At 44.4% G+C, this 18,981-nt stretch overlaps 1 protein-coding gene across 3 annotated transcripts in view; it reads left to right on the top strand.

The window, feature by feature from the left end:
* TATDN1 (TatD DNase domain containing 1) overlaps positions 1-18,981 on the top strand; it is a 37,394-nt gene that overhangs the window by 12,231 nt on the left and 6,182 nt on the right. For 2 of the 3 annotated variants that reach the window (XM_055129596.1, XM_055129597.1), the window contains exons 4-10: positions 761-824; positions 5,057-5,200; positions 5,299-5,341; positions 9,311-9,396; positions 9,482-9,522; positions 12,589-12,665; positions 18,462-18,532. In XM_055129596.1, coding sequence (XP_054985571.1) covers positions 761-824; positions 5,057-5,200; positions 5,299-5,341; positions 9,311-9,396; positions 9,482-9,522; positions 12,589-12,665; positions 18,462-18,532 — 526 coding nt within the window. Of the gene's footprint in view, positions 1-760; positions 900-5,056; positions 5,201-5,298; positions 5,342-9,310; positions 9,397-9,481; positions 9,523-12,588; positions 12,666-18,461; positions 18,533-18,981 lie in introns of all 3 variants that reach the window. The other variant, XM_055129598.1, reaches the window with a different exon arrangement.

Raw genomic sequence — 18,981 nt, forward strand, 5'->3', positions numbered from 1 at the left:
GGAATTGTTCGGGATGGGAGATGTGTGCTGAAAGTAGCTAAATGACCAAATGTGATAGCCTCTCAGTATTCATATTGCAAACCATAATGCCCAAAAGTAGAGAGAGACTATGGGGGAAATTGTCTGCCATAGAGGCATGGGGAGGGTTGGAAGTGGGGAGTTACACTGGAGACATTGGTGGTGGAGAATGTGCACTGGTGGAGGGATGGGTGTTCAATCATTGTATGACTGAAATTCAAACATGAAAGTTTTGTAACTGTATCTCATGGTGATTCAATAATAAAAGAAAAAAACGTAGTTTTGATCTCATATAGCCCCTGGGATCCTAGGACCACGCTTGGAGACTGAATTACTAATTTAGGTGATCACAATTCTAAATTTGGAGGTCTTGTCATTCAGTCTTTCTAAACCTGAGCTCTGACCTAAAGGAACTAATAGTCTAACCGGAGAGCAGATCTGTCTATACACAATGTTGGGTAGTGTGACAAATTCTGCTGTATGATAGACTCTGTGTGTGTGTGTGTGTGTGTGTGTGTGTGTGTGTGTGTGTGTGTGTGCGCGAGCGCGCGCGCGCGTGCACATGCACGCAAATGTTCAGGGACACCTCAGGTGAGGAGATGATCATTCAATTGAACTTTGAAAAGGTTGTGTTAGAATCTTTAATCCTGTTTAATCCTGTGGGTTTGGGGACGGGGTGGGGGAAGCTGCAGTACAGCATGTGAGGGAAACCTGATGCTTATTTCACTCCTCTCTCTTTCAGTTTATGATTACAGGAGGAAGTCTCCAAGACAGTAAAGATGCTCTGCATTTGGCACAAACAAATGGTACCCTCATATTACTTTTACAAAAAAATACGAATTAAGTTATTTTGAAGAAGTCTTTCTGAAAACTGCTTTCAGGTACAACACAGTGGATCGTGATTATAGCAACAACAGGAAAATAAACTAATTTTAGTTGTATTTGAATAAGGTGCATATAAATTCCCATTCGTGTATTAGATACTTGATTTTAGTTGATGAGAAATTCATCAGGTTATTTAACCTTACATATTCCTGATGTAGAATTTTGTATGTGTGTTAAAGAATTTAAAATATGTATATATATGTGTGTGTGTAAATATATACTATATAGCAATGTAGCCCCATTGTTCATCGATTTGCTCGAGTGGGCACCAGTAACGTCTCCATCGTGAGACTTGTTACTGTTTTTGGCATATTGAATGCGCAACGGGTAGCTTGCCAGACTCTGCTATGCGGGCAGGATGCTCTTGATAGCTTGCCGGGCTCTCCGAGAGGGATGGAGGAATTGAACCTGGGTCAGCTGAGTGCAAGGCAAACGCCCTACCCGCTGTGCTATTGCTCCAGTCCATATATATTATATATTGCTTTTTATTTTTTTATTTGAATATTAAAAACAACTTTCATTTTTTGGAATTTGAGCCACACCTGGCAGTGCTTGGGGCTTACCCCTGGCTCTGTGCTCAGGGATCATTCCTGGTGAGCTCAGGGGGCCATATAGGATGCCTCAGGTCAGATCGAGGTCAGCCACATGCAAGGCAAGCACCTCACCCACTGTGCTATCTCTCTGACCTTTTATCTGCTTTTAAAACTCAAGTTGGAAAGCAGCATTTATTAAATAAGATAAATGTTTATATGATATAAAGTATATCATGTACTGTTCAGGACCTAGGAATTCCAGTAACGAAAAGAGTCCCTTATGTATTCTTGTTTAATTCACATTTATTTAAACTTACAGTTTTGCAAGTGATTGCTAAGTATTTTTTTTTCCTCTAGAGCTGAGGATAAACACACTTTAATTATATTAATTTTGGTGTCGCCCAATCTCCCCAAATTACTGTCATCCCGTTGCTCGTAGATTTGTCGAGCAGGCACCAGTAATGTCTCCATAGTGAGACTTGTTGTTACTGTTTTTGGCATATCAAATATGCCACGGGTAGCTTGCAAGGCTCTGCCATGCGGGTGAGATACTCTCGGTAGCTTGCTGGGCTCTCCAAGAGGGACGGAGAAATCGAACCCCAGGTCGGCTGCATGCAAGGCAAACGCCCTAACTGCTGTGCTATATCGCTCCAGCCTTAGTGATTGCTGAAGAATTACTATTTACATAAATGACTCTGTTGCCTGTTTTTCATCTAAGTTTTTTTTGCATGTCTCATATGCTACATGCTAAAAAGTTTTGCAAATGAGGGGAGGCCTTCCTGGTGGTACTCAGGGCATACTGCTGGCTCTGTGCTCAGGAATCACACCTGGCAGGTTTGGGAGGATAATTTGGGGTGCCAAGGATTCATCCTGGGTTGGCCGTGTGCAAGACAAGTGCCCTACCGCTGGACTATCCCTCCTGCCCTGCTTAGAGTATTTCTTAATGGAAATCTTGGTGACATGCATACTTCAGGTTCCACAGGCAGCCTTTTCTTTCGCAAGGAAAGTCTTAAATTCATCCTCGTCCCAGGAACTTCTGAAGCGTTGAAGAATGTTGTGTATTACCTCCACACAGATCTCCTCCTCCCTCACACTTTATTTTCCTTGGTTGTGTTGTGCTGCCCAGGGAATCTCTCTCTCTCTCTCTCTCTCTCTCTCTCTCTCTCTCTCTCTCTCTCACACACACACACACACACACACACACAAACACACAAGGTTGTGGTGTTTGCACACAATTGAATTGCTTGCTGGGTTCTCACACTTCAGTTGTGCACACACAGTGGTGGGTGGGGGCCGGGGGGACGGTGTGTGTGAGATACACCTGGTTCACACATATTCTTAGTTGCAGTGCTTTCTAGGGGCAGGATTATCACACAGGGGCTTAGGGGCACTCCCAAACAGTGCTCAGGGGATTCAGGGCCACTCCTGGAGCTTCTCAACCACAGGACCCGAGGGTTTGGTTCTATTTGGGGTGTTTGGGGCCTCTGCTCCTGAGCGACCCACAGGGGCACAGCCAGTGGTGCTGGGGCCACACCCACACAGGAACTCGGCATCATCTGTTCTTCCTCCTCCCACCTTTTTTTTTTTTTTAAACTCTGATGCCTGCACACATCTGGCCCAGGTGTGCTGGAATTCGCGCACACTTCCAGTGCCCAGGGCCCACACAGCCAAGCTGCGGCTGCCCCAGCGCACAGCTGGGGGCCCTGGGAGGTGAGATGCACAGGCTCGGGCTGGCCTGGCAGGTGCTTTTTACCGCCGGGCTATCCCCAGGCCCTGGCTACGCTTCTTAAAAAGTTCTCTGACCTTGGGCCTGAAAACATCTCAACCTCCTGAGCACGTGCTTTGCAGGCTGGAGGCCTCGGCTCCAGCCCCACGTCACACTCTGAGCACTGCCGGGTGTAACCCTGGGCTACTACGCACTGCCCAGCATAGTCCCCCGAGACGGAAACAGCCATCCCATCCTCCTCCGCCCTTCTCCGGGTACCTTGGCGTCACGATGTCACAGCGCTGCAGACTGCAGCTGCACACACAGCCATGAGCACCAGGGCCTCCCCACAAAGCTCTTCTGATTCTCTTCTGTGTTCCCCTACAGTGTGTGTGTGTGTGTGTGTGTGTGTGTGTGTGTGTGTGTGTGTGTGTGTGTGGAGTGGGAGGCACCTAGCAGCGCTCACAGGGTCTTCCTGGTAATGTGCTTAGGAGTGGTCCAAGGATCAATGCGGGGTGAGCAGGATGCAAGGCAAGCACCTACCCACCTTGCCCCGTGTACCACTTCTCCAGCTCTGTGTTCCATATAACAAAAGTCAGTGACGTCTCAGCCTCTGAGTGAGCCTTATTTTCATAAGAAAAACGAACCTCTCATCCACCTCTTAAAATACATTTAACAGTCTTATTTAAAAGCATAAAATGCAAGAGTTGGAGCAATCGTACAGGGGTAGGGCATTTGCCTGGCATGCAGCTACTCGGGTTCAATCCCCTGCGCCCCATAGAGTCCCTTGGGCACTGTTAAGTCTTAATCCCTGAGTGCAGAGCCAGGAGTAAGCCCTGAGCACTGCCTCAGGTGTGGCCCTCAAACAGACATTAAACAAAAGTCACAGGAACACTGGTGATGAAAGATAAAATTAGGTGATGACACTTCATTCTTCCAGGAAATGATTTCAGAAACATAAGCCAGAGAGGGGCAGGTGGGAGGAAAGGGCAGAGGCAAACATTTCGATCATGAGGATGGCGCTCAAGTTTTCATGGTGAGGTACAGGTACATCCTGAGGTGTAAAGCAATAATTCCAAAATTTTACCAGTACTGGAAAACAATGGAAAATGAGTAAATTTTTAATGAAAAGTTGTAAATGTCAATGTTTCATTTTCCATTCTGTAAGACTCAGTAAATACCAAGCTTTGGGAAGATTTGAATGAATTTATTATTTCATTGAGACAGTTTTTATATTTATATCCTGCTTTGTTAAGGTATCACAACATTTTATGGGATTAACAAATGCAGTTCCAGCCATTTGAATACTTAGCACTGCACTGTAGCACTGTCATCCCGTTGTTCATCGATTTGCTCAAGTGGGCACTAGTAACGTCTCTATTGTGAGACTTGTTACTGTTTTTGGCATATCGAATATACCATGGGTAGCTTGCCAGGCTCTGCCATGCAGGCAAGATACTCTCGGTAGCTTGTCAGTGTCTCTGAGAGGGATGGAGGTATCGAACCCGGGTCGGCCTTGTGCAAGACAAGCACCCTACTTAAATATAATCAGGATGCATGTACCCAACCTCTGGTTTGATCCCTGGACCACAGAGTGCCACCAAGGGTCACTGAGTATAATTTTGGAGGCCCCAGACCTCAACTGTGTGTGGTTCTAGTGACCCCCAAGTACTACCAGGGAGCGCAGGGGGCCCGCTATACCGTATTAGGGCCTGGGCTCCACAGCATCCTTGGAGCCCCCTTATTCGACTTCTAGCCTGGTTGGCTGAGAGCCACCAAGAGGGGCCCTGGACCCCATGAGCACCACTTGGGAAGTCTCTCTCTCACCCACAAATTAACCCATTGAATAACTTAGAGTCATTTTGCACATTAAATAGAAACATATTTTGAAAGTATCCTGATATCATTTTGTCAGATATGTTCTTTAGTACCGTTGGATGCCATCCTACAAGATGTGATGAATTTGAAAAGAATGATCCTGATCATTACTTGATGGAGTTGCTGAATCTTGCTGAGAACAACAAGGGGAAAGTCGTGGCAATAGGGGAATGTGGACTCGGTAAGAGCTTTATCGCTTGGGGCGACTTTGCTGGCAAAGAAATGGTTTGCTCAAGACGAGTCATGAGTAATAACTGGTTCTTTTTTTACCATCTAAAGATTTCGACCGACTGCAGTTTTGTCCGAAAGCTACTCAACTCAAGTAAGGACTTTTTTTTTTTTCAACTTTAGAAATTATTGTAAAGTCTTAAACATGCTTTTTAATTGCTTTTATCAGTTCAGAATATAGTTGGAGTAAGCATCAGGATTTTAATTAAAAATTGGTGTATATGTAGAGGGGGCCATGCTCTATCTTGATATTAGGGTCGCTCCTGGCAGTGCTGGCAACCATGTGATTCAGGACCCTTGGAGCCAGCTCCCTGTCCCCAGGCAGTAGGATTTGTATATGCCAAAGGTTGAGTGAAACCTATCCCCACAAATACATATATGTACTTCCTAAGGGACAGATGTGTTTTTTTATTATTTTTTATTTGAGAATCACTGTGACGTACAGTTATAAACTTATGAACTTTTGTGTTTGCATTTCACTCATACAGTGATCGTTTACCCATCCCTCCACCAGTGCCCATTCACCTCCACCAATGATCCCAGTATCCCTCTCACCACCCCCACCCCATCCCACACCACCCCACCCTGCCTCTGTGGCAGGGCATTCCCTTTGTTCTCTCTCCTTTTGGGTGTTGTAGTTTGCAATAGAGGTATTGTGTGCCCATCATGTTCAGTCTATAGTCTACTTTCGGCACGCATCTTTCAACCCGAATGGGTCCTCCCGAAGTTCTCTTCTTGGTGTTCCCTTCTCTATCTCAGCTGCCTTTTCCCCTAGCATGTGAGGGACAGATGTGTTTTGAATACTCCTGAAGCATGTTTCCCAGCATGATTAACAGTCTAATTGGATTTCAGTGATGGAGATAGGATGCTTTACATGATAGAGACTTCTTTTTTAAAAAAAAAATTCAGTCCATGCATTCATGATGAACCATTCCAGTGAGATGATCTGGATTCAGTTGTGGAGGCACAGAATCGAAAGACAAAGGATACTCTGGTCACCAGAGCCGGAAAGCCATGTCTCACACTCACTGGGCGCTAGAGGTTGTTTGTGTAGAGCGTGGCAGGGTCTGAGTAGGAGCTGTGTTAAATGCAGTGGCTTCTGAGAAACCCTGGAGCTCACAGGCCTTGAGATGGCCCACAGTCACTTACAGGTAGCTGTTCCTCGGAGCTCTTTCCATACCAAGGAGCCCGTGTTAAAGGCTGGAAGGGAAAAGTTAGGCCAAGAGGAGGATTGGACGTAGTGTTGAATTTCAAAAATAATGCCCTCGATTTTCAGGATGATGAACCATTGCCATGTGCTTCAAAGAGAGCTTAATTTAGCTATTCTGTTAACAAATATTTGTTGAGTACTGTGCTGAAAGCTATAGAGATCACAGCATTAAAAAAATGTGGGTAAGCCATAGTTTCTATCCTTTCTTATTGAATGATTAACAGCCGCCTGTCCTGCTTAATTTCTTATACACAAAGGAACTTGGATCGAATTCTGTAGTAAGATACTGGGCAATGTTTCATTTTCATTTTTGTTGTAATTGTGATTCAGCAGTTACGGGGTGGCCTGAAGTGAGTTTTTAGGTTGTTCATGCCAAATTGTGCTTGTCCCTCTTGACCCTGCCCCACAAGTGAGCCCCTCATGCCTTTTGTGTCCAGCGTAGTTGGCAGCCTCTGGGTTGGAGTGGACTGACCGGGGAGGGTCCTGTCCTCCCTCCCAAGGCAGGGGCCTGAGTGGGAAAGGCCCAAGACCAGGCGACGTCGGACGGGTCTCAGACTTGCTTTCGGGCCTCTCATTTGCAGCCCCCCTCCCGGAGCTGGGTAGTCAGTGTGGAGTATTTGTTGGCTGTGTTTCCCCGGGGCGTGCTGGAGGGCTATAGGTGGGACAGTCACCTGGAGTGTTTCTCCCTCTTGATTCACATGGGGCTGCTCACTTAACCCCGAAAGAGCACGATTTCACAGTGAAGTAGCGAATGCCTGTCTGTGACAGATTCCTCAAGGAGAATCCTAAGTCCTCCACTTCGGTCTGTTTTGGGCCACGTTGAGCCACGTGAAACCAGCACGGCAGTGAGGACAGCTCAGATGACTGTTGTACAGATGACTCAAAACGGACTCTAAGCGCAACCTAAATACTTTGACCCCACTTACATGTCGATTAAACATTGATAGTGTCTCTTCTGTGTGACTGTTATGATTGCCGTCATCTTTGCACATAATTGAAAGCAGTCCGTGTGCCGCTGGACATCATGTGTGCATTACAGCACTTGCCCACTGGCAGGGGTTTTTACGACAGTGTGAACCCTGTTCAGAGCATAGTTACCACGTGCCTCCTCGGCACAGCATGAAGACTCAGGCTTCATCTCACTCCTAGATAAGAGAGGACATAAGCTAAGGGTGTGGAGAGCAGAGGGAAGGACAGACTTCTGGGAGAGCTGGGGAAGGCGTGCCAAGGGGCTGGGAAGCCATCTAGACTCTTGGAGCACTGATGAAGCAGAGATAGTGTGGTGGAAATAATGAAAAGATGGCCTGTTCAGCTTCAAACAAAAATTTTAATTATAAACCATCACATGGCATAATAATAAATTATTTAATTATATTATTTCTATTATATTAAATATTATATAATTATAATTAAATACTTGCTGTAAATAATAATTTAATTATTTAATTATAATAATTAAATTGGGGGGGGTCGGGTGAGGGCTGGCAGATATTCAAGGATCTCTCCTGGCGGTGCTCAGGGGACCATATACCATGGCAGGGATCATACTGAGACTGGCTGTGTGTGTGCAAGGCAAACACCTTAAACTCTGTCCTTTCCAGCCCTGATTTGGGGGCTGGTTTTGTTTTTTAAAATGCCTGGATGGAACCCAGAGCCACAGACTGCCAGGACAAGCATTTTTATATCCCTAGCCTCTCAAACATGTCAGTTCCCCAGAGTCTCTGCCTCCTGTTCAGTGTTGTAGAGTGTAAGATCACAGGACTCAGTGTCCCTAGGGTAAGTGGCACACCTTGGGGACTCCTTTCTGACACCTATCGCCCTCTTGGGAGGGTGTTTTCCTCACTAGTCTGGGCACTCCCCTTTGTCACGGTTATGAAAGCATTTTGCCTTGGGCATACCGGTCGGTCTCTGTTTTGGTGTAGATTAACCCAACTCTTGGACTGGATTTGTGAGCGCAGAGGAGGTAAACACACGTTATCTCTGCTTGGCACTCCCGCCCCTGTTCACTTTTGCAGATCTTTTAATTTTATGGAATGGTGACTATGGGCAAATATTAATATCTCTTTGCTTCTTCTTGCCCAGCAGAATCTAAAAAGATGATTTAAAACCTGACTCTCAGGGTGAGGGATGTAGCTCAGTGGGGGAAGCCCCACGGTGTCAGTCCCTAGCGTCACAGAAGAGCCGGGACTTCCCTGCCCTTCCCTCCTCCCTCTCCCTGGGATCCGAAGGACAAAGCGAAGGAAAGCCCAAGTCTTGGTTAATAAAGACACAGAAAGCCAAGTGGAGGAAGACTGTTACAGGGCGACTTTTCATTCCTAACCATTTTCACAAGCCCAGGGGGTAGCTTTGGGGAACTGGTTGCCTTGTACTTCAGGAGGTTTGTTCCCATAAATCAGGGGATGTGAAGGATGTAAAGCCTCCAAGGACATAGCGAGCAGGCTGGGGAGAGGCTCAGGGCTGGTGCATGCAGGAGGTCTGGGGTTGGTGCCCAACACTACCCTGTCTCCTGAGCACTGCTGGGAGCCACCTGAGTACCGTGCCTCTTGCTCTGAACTGAAACTGTAAGGCTCTTTATTTCGGTACCGTGAGGAGTGTGGAGTGTACATGTGGCAACAATCATGGATAAAATTACAAACATTTCTGAAAATGATTTCATAATCCCAGGAAATCAATATTGCCCTCTAGAAAGTTATGTAATAAAAGCCTTCTGCTAGGCCCCAAGCTGTTTGCACTGTTCAAATTCATGACTTCTTTTTGAATTTCTAGAGAATAGAATACCATTAATTAACATTTGCATTGTCCTTTTTTCTCATGCTGAAATTAATGAATAAATATCTTTTTGTTCCTATGCAGATATTTTGAAAAACAGTTTGAACTGTCAGAACAAACAAAACTACCAATGTTTCTTCATTGTCGAAATTCACACGATGAATTTTTGGGTGAGAAAACTAAAATCTTATGGGAATTTAAGATTCTCGCAGAAGTCAAGTCTTCTTTACTAAAAGTTCTCTTTTTAATTCACAGACATAATGAAGAGAAATAGAGATAGATGTGTTGGCGGAGTGGTGAGTTTCAGTTTCTTTTTAATTACTTGATGTGTGAAAATGAGTTGGTGATTAAGGTTTTAACAATAAAATTATTAAAGTTCTCATTCTTTGAAGGACATAAAAATTTGCTTTTGGGGCTGTGGGCTGCATGTAGAACAAACATAAATCCACTTTTAATTTGTAATTTTGCTTAGAATACAAGAATGAATACAGAATTCTGTTCATAAAAAAAAAAACCACAAATTTACCTCTACACACTTCGACAGTGTGATATATATATATATATTTTTTTGGTCTGTCTTTACCGTCAGTCTCTTTAAAATTTTGAGCTAAATAAAGACTAATCACTGTTTTGGGGCGGGTGGGGGATTTCTGGGCCACACCCAGGATGCTCAGGGACTACTCCTGGCTTTGCAACTCAGGAATTACTCCTAGCACTGTTTGGGGGACCATACGGGATGCTGGGGATCAAACCCAGGATGACCGTGTGCAAGGCAAGCACCCTACCTACTGTGCTATTGCTCTTGCCCCCAAATTTAATCATTTAAAAATACTTAACCAGTCATTCCAGGTTTGCCTTTAACTTTCTAATTTAGCCATTTTCATTGTCTGTCTCATATAAGAATTTCCTCTTTTATAGTCTGGTTCTACTCCAAGCAGTTTTGGTGCAGTCGTTTCAATCATTAGTTTGAGATATTTCCCTCTCACCTAACCCAGGTATTGAGAGCAGTAATTTTAAGTCTTGATTATGATGATTTCTGGTCTGGTGGCTACCCCTGATGATGCTCGGGGCTCACTGGCTCTGTTCTTAGAGATGATTCTTGGTGGAGCTTGGGGGATCAGAGAGGTGCTGGGATCAAACCCAGGCAAATCACATGCAAGGAGAGCCCCCTGCTCACGCCACCACCGCTCTGTCCCAGCAGTGGTTTTAAATCTTGTTTGTCTCAAGGACTCTATGGAGGATGTGCCTCAAGAAAAAGCTCAGGTGTACAAATTTTCGTTCTTTTTGAAGAGACTCACTCATTTATAGCATAAAGTTGCCATCCAGATATATAAGAGCATGTAGTTATTCTGTGCGACTAAGGAAAGAATAGCACAAGTGTTTGATGCATACTCGTGTTCCGTTGATAATTTCATACATATTTCCAAGTTTTAGCTTCTGCCTCATGTTTCTTAATACTAGCATGACATGCATTTCCTGCATTACTGTGGTCTTAATGTTGCAGTACGTATATTTATCTGTTTCACTGACCCTGTGGCATATCTCTTAGGAACTGAACGTACTTGCCAGTTAAGAGAGTTTCAACATTACCTTTCAAATACTAGTAGCATCTTATAACCTCAGTCCCCAGCTTCCAGCCGGTTTGCACTATTTCTAAGTGAGAATTCACTTGGAAGAGACTGTAATAGTTTAAAAAACAAAAAAGAAATTAACTCACATGTGTGATTTTTATTTTTTAAAAAGTGATTGTTGGGGCTGGAGTGATAGTATACCAGGTTGGGCATTTGCTTTGCACATAGCCGGCCCAGGTTCGATCCCCGGCATCCCATGTGGTCCCCCAAATATTGCCAGCAGTAACTCCTGAGGACAGAAACAGGAGTAACCCCAAAGCATTGCTGGGTATGGCCCAAAAAGCAAAAAAAAAAAAAAAACCACAAGTGATTACCATCTAAAGAATAATAGTTTTCTTTGTTGGGCCATACCTGGTCCTTGGGGCTACTCCTAGAGCAGTGCTCAGGAGTTGCTCTCAGGAGTGGCAGGGGGACTAGGTGTCATCTAGGATTAAACCCGGGTCTCCCGCCTGCTAAGCATGTGCTCTAACCCTTTGAGCCGTCTCCCGAACCTAAGAAGAATTTTCTGAAGTGATTTATGAAAGAGTCCTATGAATTTCCAGCATTCCTGGAGGCTGTTTTTCTCTCAGCTGACGTCCTGTGGGGCAGAGCAAGGCTTGGGCAGCTCTGAAGACACTTCTCTCTGGCGTGGGAAACATTCTCGGTCATGTGTTCAGACTCTCCAGATTCAGTATTAACAGAAAGTCACTTGCTGGGTGTTATTTAAAGGAGCTGTTACTATGTTGGTTGCATAAACATGTCCCAGCGTGAAGTAGTATGCGCTAAATGCCCGATGTTGGAAGGAGAAAACGCGCCATCCACCATGTTAGCCTGTAAAGCAGTAGCATTTTGTGCATAATAGTGTATATTTTGTGGGGGGCTCTTACCCAGAGTTCAGGGTTCCAGGGGGCTCATCCCAGTGATTGTTAGTCAACCAGGCAGATGGCTCATGCCTGCGGCCAGGGCTCCCCAGAGCCACCCTGGCTGTGCTTGGGGCTTCGGGTGGTACACAGGTGGCCAGTGGCACACTGGTGGATTGTCCCCAGGTTGGCACGTGCAAGCCATGGGCTCCAGCCCCTGGATCAGCTCCCCACCCAATAATTTATATTTTTAAAGCACTGTTCTCACAACTTTTTCATAAATCTTAAAACTTGTCTCATTTTTCTTTTTTTTTGAAACTTGTCTGTTATTTCACCTCTAATGGAAACAATGCACAACTTCTAAAAATATTTTATAGATCAGGGATGTGGCTCAGTGGTAGTACATTACCTTGCACGTGGGAGGCCCAGGTTCTATCCCCCAGCACTCCTCCCCCCCCTCCCCGTGTGTGTGTGGGGGTGGGTTATGACATTTCTAACTTTTGCCTAGTAGTTTGGTGTTCAAACCTGGGATTGCGGGGACATGTGGTGACAGGAATCAAAACCAGGGCTCAAACCTGCAGGACACTTACTTCTCACTTGACACACATCCTCAGCCCTGCACCTGGACTTTGTTTGTTTTTGAGCCATACCTGGCAATCTGCAGGGCTTACTCCTGGCTCTGTGCTCAGGGATCACTCCTGGCTGGGCTCAGAGGACCCTGTGGGGTGCTGGGGATCATATGTGGGTTAGCTGCATGCAGGGCATGTTACCCTACCGCTGTATTATCGCTCTCGCCTATATCTGTACTTTTGTTTACAAAGACCTACTAACGTTATTTGTGATTTGAAACAGTAGTTTTTGTAATGATGGAACCATAACTCTGTGTCCTTAGGTGCATTCATTTGATGGGACCAAGGAAGCTGCGGCTGCTTTGATTGACTTAGATCTCTATATAGGATTTAATGGGTGGTAGGTTCTTAATTTTTTTTTTAATTAAACAAATATCCTAAATTGCTTTATGGTGAAATGTTGCTTTATTATTTTTTTAAGCAAAGTAAAATATTTGAATTAGAGGAACTTACTTTAGAAAGGTGGAGGAAAGAGAGATATGGGTTCAAGAGAGAGAGACCACAGGCTTCTCCAGATGGAAAAACCCAGTATTTAAATTTTTTTAATTGAAGTTGAATTTGTTTTGATCTTGGCCTAATAATTTCATTACATCAGCAGTTAACTAGTATGTTATAATGGAAAACTCAAGCTTGAAATGTTGGAACAGACTGTCCTGGGTTTCAGGAGGGGAAGACGGCCTTATCTTGAGGTCACCAGCTGACTTTCTTGGGCAATCAAGTTTTTCTCTGATCACCCTATCTAATTCTTTAAATTTAATTTCCGGGGGGTTGGGGGCCACACTGAGCTGAACGCCAGGCTTACTCCTGGCTCTGTACCCAGGGACCACTCCTGGCAGGGCTCAGGGAGGCATATACTGTGCTGGGGATTGAGCCCAGGCCAGCCATGTGCAAGTGCCTCATCTGCTGTACTCTCACTGCCTCTACTTTATTTGTAAGCCACACACGTGTTCACTGTATTGCATGCGTGTACTTATTCAAGGTAATGTCTTGTGGTGGGGGTCAGCTACAGAGCACCTCCAAACCAGTGTCAATTCTCAGGATTTCAGTTCACTTCATTAAGTAATAAGACTTTCTTTTCTTCTTAGTATTACTTTTCTGAGCTGATCGTCTTTTTTACTAAAATATCCTTATGACAGACCATGACATTATTTGCTATAAAATTTAGTCCCATTTAAGTGTTCTGAATGCTTCTTGCACACACACAGTTTTTCTTTTCTGGTCACTCCCATCAATGCTTGGGCCATATGATCCTGGGAGGTGAATTCCTGCTCGCACAGCATGTGCTCATCATCCTCGAATTTTTTGGAGAGGGGGGCGCATACCTCGCAATGCTCAAGGGTTACTCTTGGCTCTGCACTCAGGAGTTAATCCTGCACTCAGGATTAATCTCCATATGGGATTATGGGTGTTGAACCCCGGTTGGGCACATGAAGGGCAAAAACCTTCCTGTACTATTACTCCAGCCCTCATTTTTCTGGTTTGTTTGTTTGGGGAAGAACCACACACCAAGGTGCTCAGAAATTACGCGTGACTATGTGCTCAGGGATCACTGCCAACATTATAAGGGGCGATATGGGGGCGATATGTTGGGGATTTGAACTGGGTCACCCCCAGCAAGGCAAGCACTTTCACCCCTGTATTGTCTCTCTAGCCCCATATTTTTAGTTTTCATTAAACTTAATTTTTGATCATTTAACTTGTGTAGCTGACTTCAGATTGGAATTTAAAAAATAACCCCACAAATGAATTGTGTGATGTCAGGAAAATAACAATCTTCAAAAGTATCCACATCTTAATTTCTGGAACCTCAATTATGTACATTAACTGTCTTCCACATTTTTAAAATCTTTATTTTAGTGCAGTTTCATGTCACTGGGGATTCTTTTTGATTTGGGGCCTCATACTCAGCAGTATTCTAGGGCTTACTCCTGGCTCTGGATTCAGGAATCACTCCTGGCTGGTTTGGGGGACTCTGTTGGGTGCTGGGGATTGACCCAAGGTCAGCTTTGTGCAAGGCAAGCACCCTACCCACAGTACTATCACTCCTGCCCAAAAAGTCATTACTCTTGTGAGCTGAGGAACCGAGCATTAGTGCAGTGGGTATGGTGCTTTGATAGATGAGTGCATCCGTTCCTTTTCGGGTTTGCACTCACCGAGTCAGAGATAGGATCCAGGGCCTCACAGCTCCGGGGTCAGCACTGCAGCTGAGCTACCCCTCCCGCTGGGTATTGATGTTTTTCTCTCCCATAGTCTTCCTTGCACCCCACACCCATGCAGTGACGTCATGTAAAAATCTTTGGTTGTGTGCACATGCAATGTTTCCATTATTATCTCTGTGCAGATATTGGTTGCTATACCATATGGTGTGCTACTTTCATATTTTCCTAGAATAAAGTTGCTCATATTTTTATTCGCTGTCTTCAAACCTTCAACCTTTCATACTTTCCAGCAGCTCAGTAGTCTTCATTTTTCCATCAGAGGAAACCTGTTCCGGCTTCTGAGAGTTGTATGAATTACAGACCTGTCTACCTCTCTGCTTGCATTTGACCCTAGTGTTCTTTTCTGGGCTGGAGTTCCTCTGGTTAGGCTCCCTATATTGTTTTATTTCAATGGAACACATTTGAAAATGAACGTTTTCTGTTCTTACTCTTGAAATTTTGTCTGCATTGTTTATTAAAAAAAACATTTCCACTGATACAGTACTCTTTCTAGGCATAAGTGCTCAATTAGAAGTCCTTTTCTCCAAGAACTTGGAGTTTCATTGCCGTGCCTCCAGTGCTAATGCTAAGTCTGTTGCAGTTCTGCATTCCAGTTCCTTCCCTGTGGCCTGCTTTTGTTCCCAGGGAAGGTCTGAATCTCCATTTCTCATCATGGCTCCCATCACAGTTGCTTCACTGTGCTAGATTAGCCCCTTTCAGGTGTGTGTGTGTGTGTGTGTGTGTGTGTGTGTGTGTGTGTGTGTGTGTGTGTGTGTGTACGCCTCATTTTGACACATGCTGACTTTTTTTCTTTTCTCCCTATGATTTCTAAAAGTTTTTTAAACACTTTTTTCCCTGTTTTTTAGTTCAACCTTTTTTTGGTGGGCAGGGGGAACCTCCCAATCAGTGCTCAGGAGACCTATGGGCCACTCTCGAAGCTTCTTGGTCAGACCACGTGGGCTGGAAGTTCATGCTCAGGCCCAGCAGTGCTGGGACTTCAGGGCTGTCCCCATTGGTGCTCAGGGGACATGTGGGACTGGGACTGAACTGGGCGTCCACATGGCAGGCATGTACGTCCATTCTGCAAGTCCTCGACACATGTCTGTTTCAGTCATGTCAAGTCGGCATTCATTTCTAGTCCCTGAAATCTCTCTTATTCTACCTTACGCAGCACCTACTGACCTCTAAAACTAAGAATAAGTATTTTTTTAAAAAAGCTAGCTGCTGTCATAAAATGCTTTGATATACTGAGTTCCTTTTCCCTCTTGTTTTGCTTCTATCATGATGGTGCCTTACGTTAAACACAAAGCATTGTTTTATTATTTATCTTTAAAAATTGGAAATAGTATAAAAAAGCAGTTTGGGAAGTCAGGGAGACAACTTGTTTTGCATTCTGGAGGCCCAGTTTTAGTACCTGGCAGTGTGGTCCTCAGACACAGCTGGGAGGGACCCTCAAGCACCACCAGGTGGGGCCCACACACAAAAGGGGGTGCAGTCTGGAGGCCCTGTGGAGCGGTGGATTATGCTCTGGCTCACCATCGAGGCCTGCTGGCTTTCACCAGAGCTTGTCTGTTGGTTTGGTTTCTCCGGAAAAGGGTCCTCATCAGAATCATCCAGGGGGGAAAAGAATAGGGTGAGGTTTCATCAGTGTATTTGCGTTCTGCGACAGGGTGGATTAGGAGGAGGATTTTGCACTTCAGGTTTCTTTGCCCTTTTTTGGGTGCCAGAGATGAAGTGCATTTGCACTAGCATGTGCTGGCCCCGCCTCCCTGCTGGCTTGGCACCCAGTCTCCAGCGGCAGGCCTGTGTCCCACCCCTTGTTCTCCGGTCCAGTCTCTGGCCTTGACTCCTGAGACTGCAGTCTCCCCTGTCCACAAGATCTTGTTCTGCTCAGCTCACTGAGGACGTGGGGGCTCCTTCTGGTGCCCTGACTTCACATCCTCCCGGCACAGTGCCTGGCCTCATCCCAGCCTGTTTGAGGACCAAGTTCTTCCTGGGCTAAGAACTCTCCTAGGTGATTAGCTCAACTGTGCAGTATTTTTCTGTAGGAAGACAACACTTAAATGCATGTCACTTATCATTTCACCACTTGCTTTCTGCTATGCTGAGATTAGGGACTAGAATTTCCTACCCTTTTATTTTGTTTGTTTTTGCTTTTTGGGTCACACCCGGCGATGCACAGGGGTTACTCCTGGTTCTACACTCAGGAATTACTCCTGGCGGTGCTTAGGAGACCATATGGGATGCTGAGATTTGAACCCGGGTTGGCCCCGTGCAAGGCAAACGCCCAACCCGCTGTGCTATCGCTCCAGTCCCAGAATTACCTACTTTTATCAAAAATATACAGCTGTGTTAAGCAATGGGGATGGTTTCTCAGTGAAAAATAAGACCAAAATAGGGTAATTGGAGCCTACATAAAGACGTCTCTCTTTTAGCCCTTCCCATGCACACAGCATAAAAAAGATATACACTCAGGAGGAAAAGAAATTCAAGAAAACTGAACTCTACAGTGAGGCCAGGATTTGGCACATTTGCTAATCCAAGAGAAAAACATTAAGCAAACCGAAAGCCATGGGGCCAGAGCAACAGTAGAGTGGGCAGTGCTCTTGCCTTGCACGCGGCCAACCTGGGCTCGATCCCCAGCACCACAGATGGCCCCCATGCGCCACCAGGAGTGATCCCCGAGTGCAGAGCTAGGAGTAAGCCCTGAGCACTGCCAGGCATGGCCCAACTTTGGGCATTTGGTGGGGGTGGGGAGGGATTTAGAGGCCCACCACACCATGCTTGGATGCTATTTCCTAACACACTTGGAGAACCGTGCTGGGCTGGGGATCCAACAGGGCCTTGTGCATGAAAGCATGGACACTAGCCCTTTGATCCATCCTGGGTCCATGTAATTAGGATTTTTATAATAGTTTCATAACATACTTTCAAGATAGTTTCAGAATCCTAAGCATTTTCAGATTTGGGGGTGGGAAAAGGGCCTTTAATGATTGAAGAATGAAAATGCTATCTTCTAGCATGCTTTTGTTAAAGTTCATTCTGAGTGGTTTTTCATCCTTTGTGAAGTTTCGTTACCTGACCTGGTAAAGCATGAGCTTTAGAGTGTCTAATACTGACTCTTTTATACCAGTGAATCTTATATTGTGTATCTGGCCTAGAAAGGTATTTGCTATACCTTCAAATACCTTTTGAAGGTATCAGCAACATGAAGGCCTCTTAATTGTTGCTAATTATTCAGAGGCAAATTATTGTTTGGTTTATTTTTGGACCACATGGGCTGTGCTTAGGGCTGACTTCTCTGTGCTTAGGGGTCACTCCTGGCAGGACTCTGGGAACCATAGGAAGTGCTGGGGATTGAACCTGGGCTAGCCGCAGGCAAGGCAAGCACCCTATCCACTGTACTATTCTCCAGCCCAAAGAGGGAAATTATTTTGGGGCTGGAGTGATAGCACAGCAGGTAGGGCATTTGCCTTGCATGCAGCCGACCTGGGTTTGATTCCCAGCATCCCATATGGTCCCCTGAGCACCACCAGGAGTAATTCCTGAGTGCATGAACCAGAAATAACTCCTGTGCATTGCCGAGTGTGACCCAAAAAAAGCAAAAGCAAAAAAAAAAAAAAAATCTAAAAAAAAGAGAAATTATTTTTAAAGGGTAAATTTTATGTACATTGAAAGTTACTGAACAATTAACTGATTAAGCAGCAAAAAATATGCATCCCTTTAAAGTTAGGATATGTTTAGAACAAATTGTACTCTAGATTCTGTAAGGATACATTCTAAAGTGCCCTGTCATTGTGGCTAACCAAAGTTTTATTTTGGTATTTTGAGTTAACTTTACAATACATTTTTAGATGAATTTATAATATGGAAAAAGTTTTTATTAAATTTACTTTCTTTTAATATACGTCATATATAATGATTTTTTTCTTTTTAAGTTCACTGAAAACTGAGGCTAATTTGGAAGTTTTGAAGTCAATACCTACTGAAAAACTAATGATTGAAACAGGTAAGTTTGGTTTTAGAACTATGATTTTCATCTCAGAGCATACCAAAAAAGAGCTAGAGAAACATTAACTTTCATTTTAAACTGCTGTGCTCATCCACAACAATTAACTTTTTGAAGATTCTAAAGATTTTAATAAATGAAAGATATTTACACAAGTACTTCTTTCCTTCCTGAAAGCTTAAGTCTATACTCTTTAAAAATAAGGTTCCTTGAACAAGGAATCTTAACTGTTTTAGCTCAGGGTTTCAAAACTGTATTTTCTCATCCAGAACATCTTTCAAATGGCTTATTCTACAAAACATTCAAAATAAAGTGAATTTTAAAAAATCAAATAGAGTTCATCTAAAAGAACTTTCTAAATTAATCCAGGACTGTCTCTTTAAATAAAACGAGTTTAGAATGTAGAAATTTTATCTTGGCTTGAAACTCAAGGCCCTTAAAAAAAAAGA

The sequence above is a fragment of the Sorex araneus genome, chromosome 2 (genome assembly GCF_027595985.1).
Source record: "Sorex araneus isolate mSorAra2 chromosome 2, mSorAra2.pri, whole genome shotgun sequence".
Classification (NCBI taxonomy): Eukaryota; Metazoa; Chordata; class Mammalia; order Eulipotyphla; family Soricidae; genus Sorex; species Sorex araneus.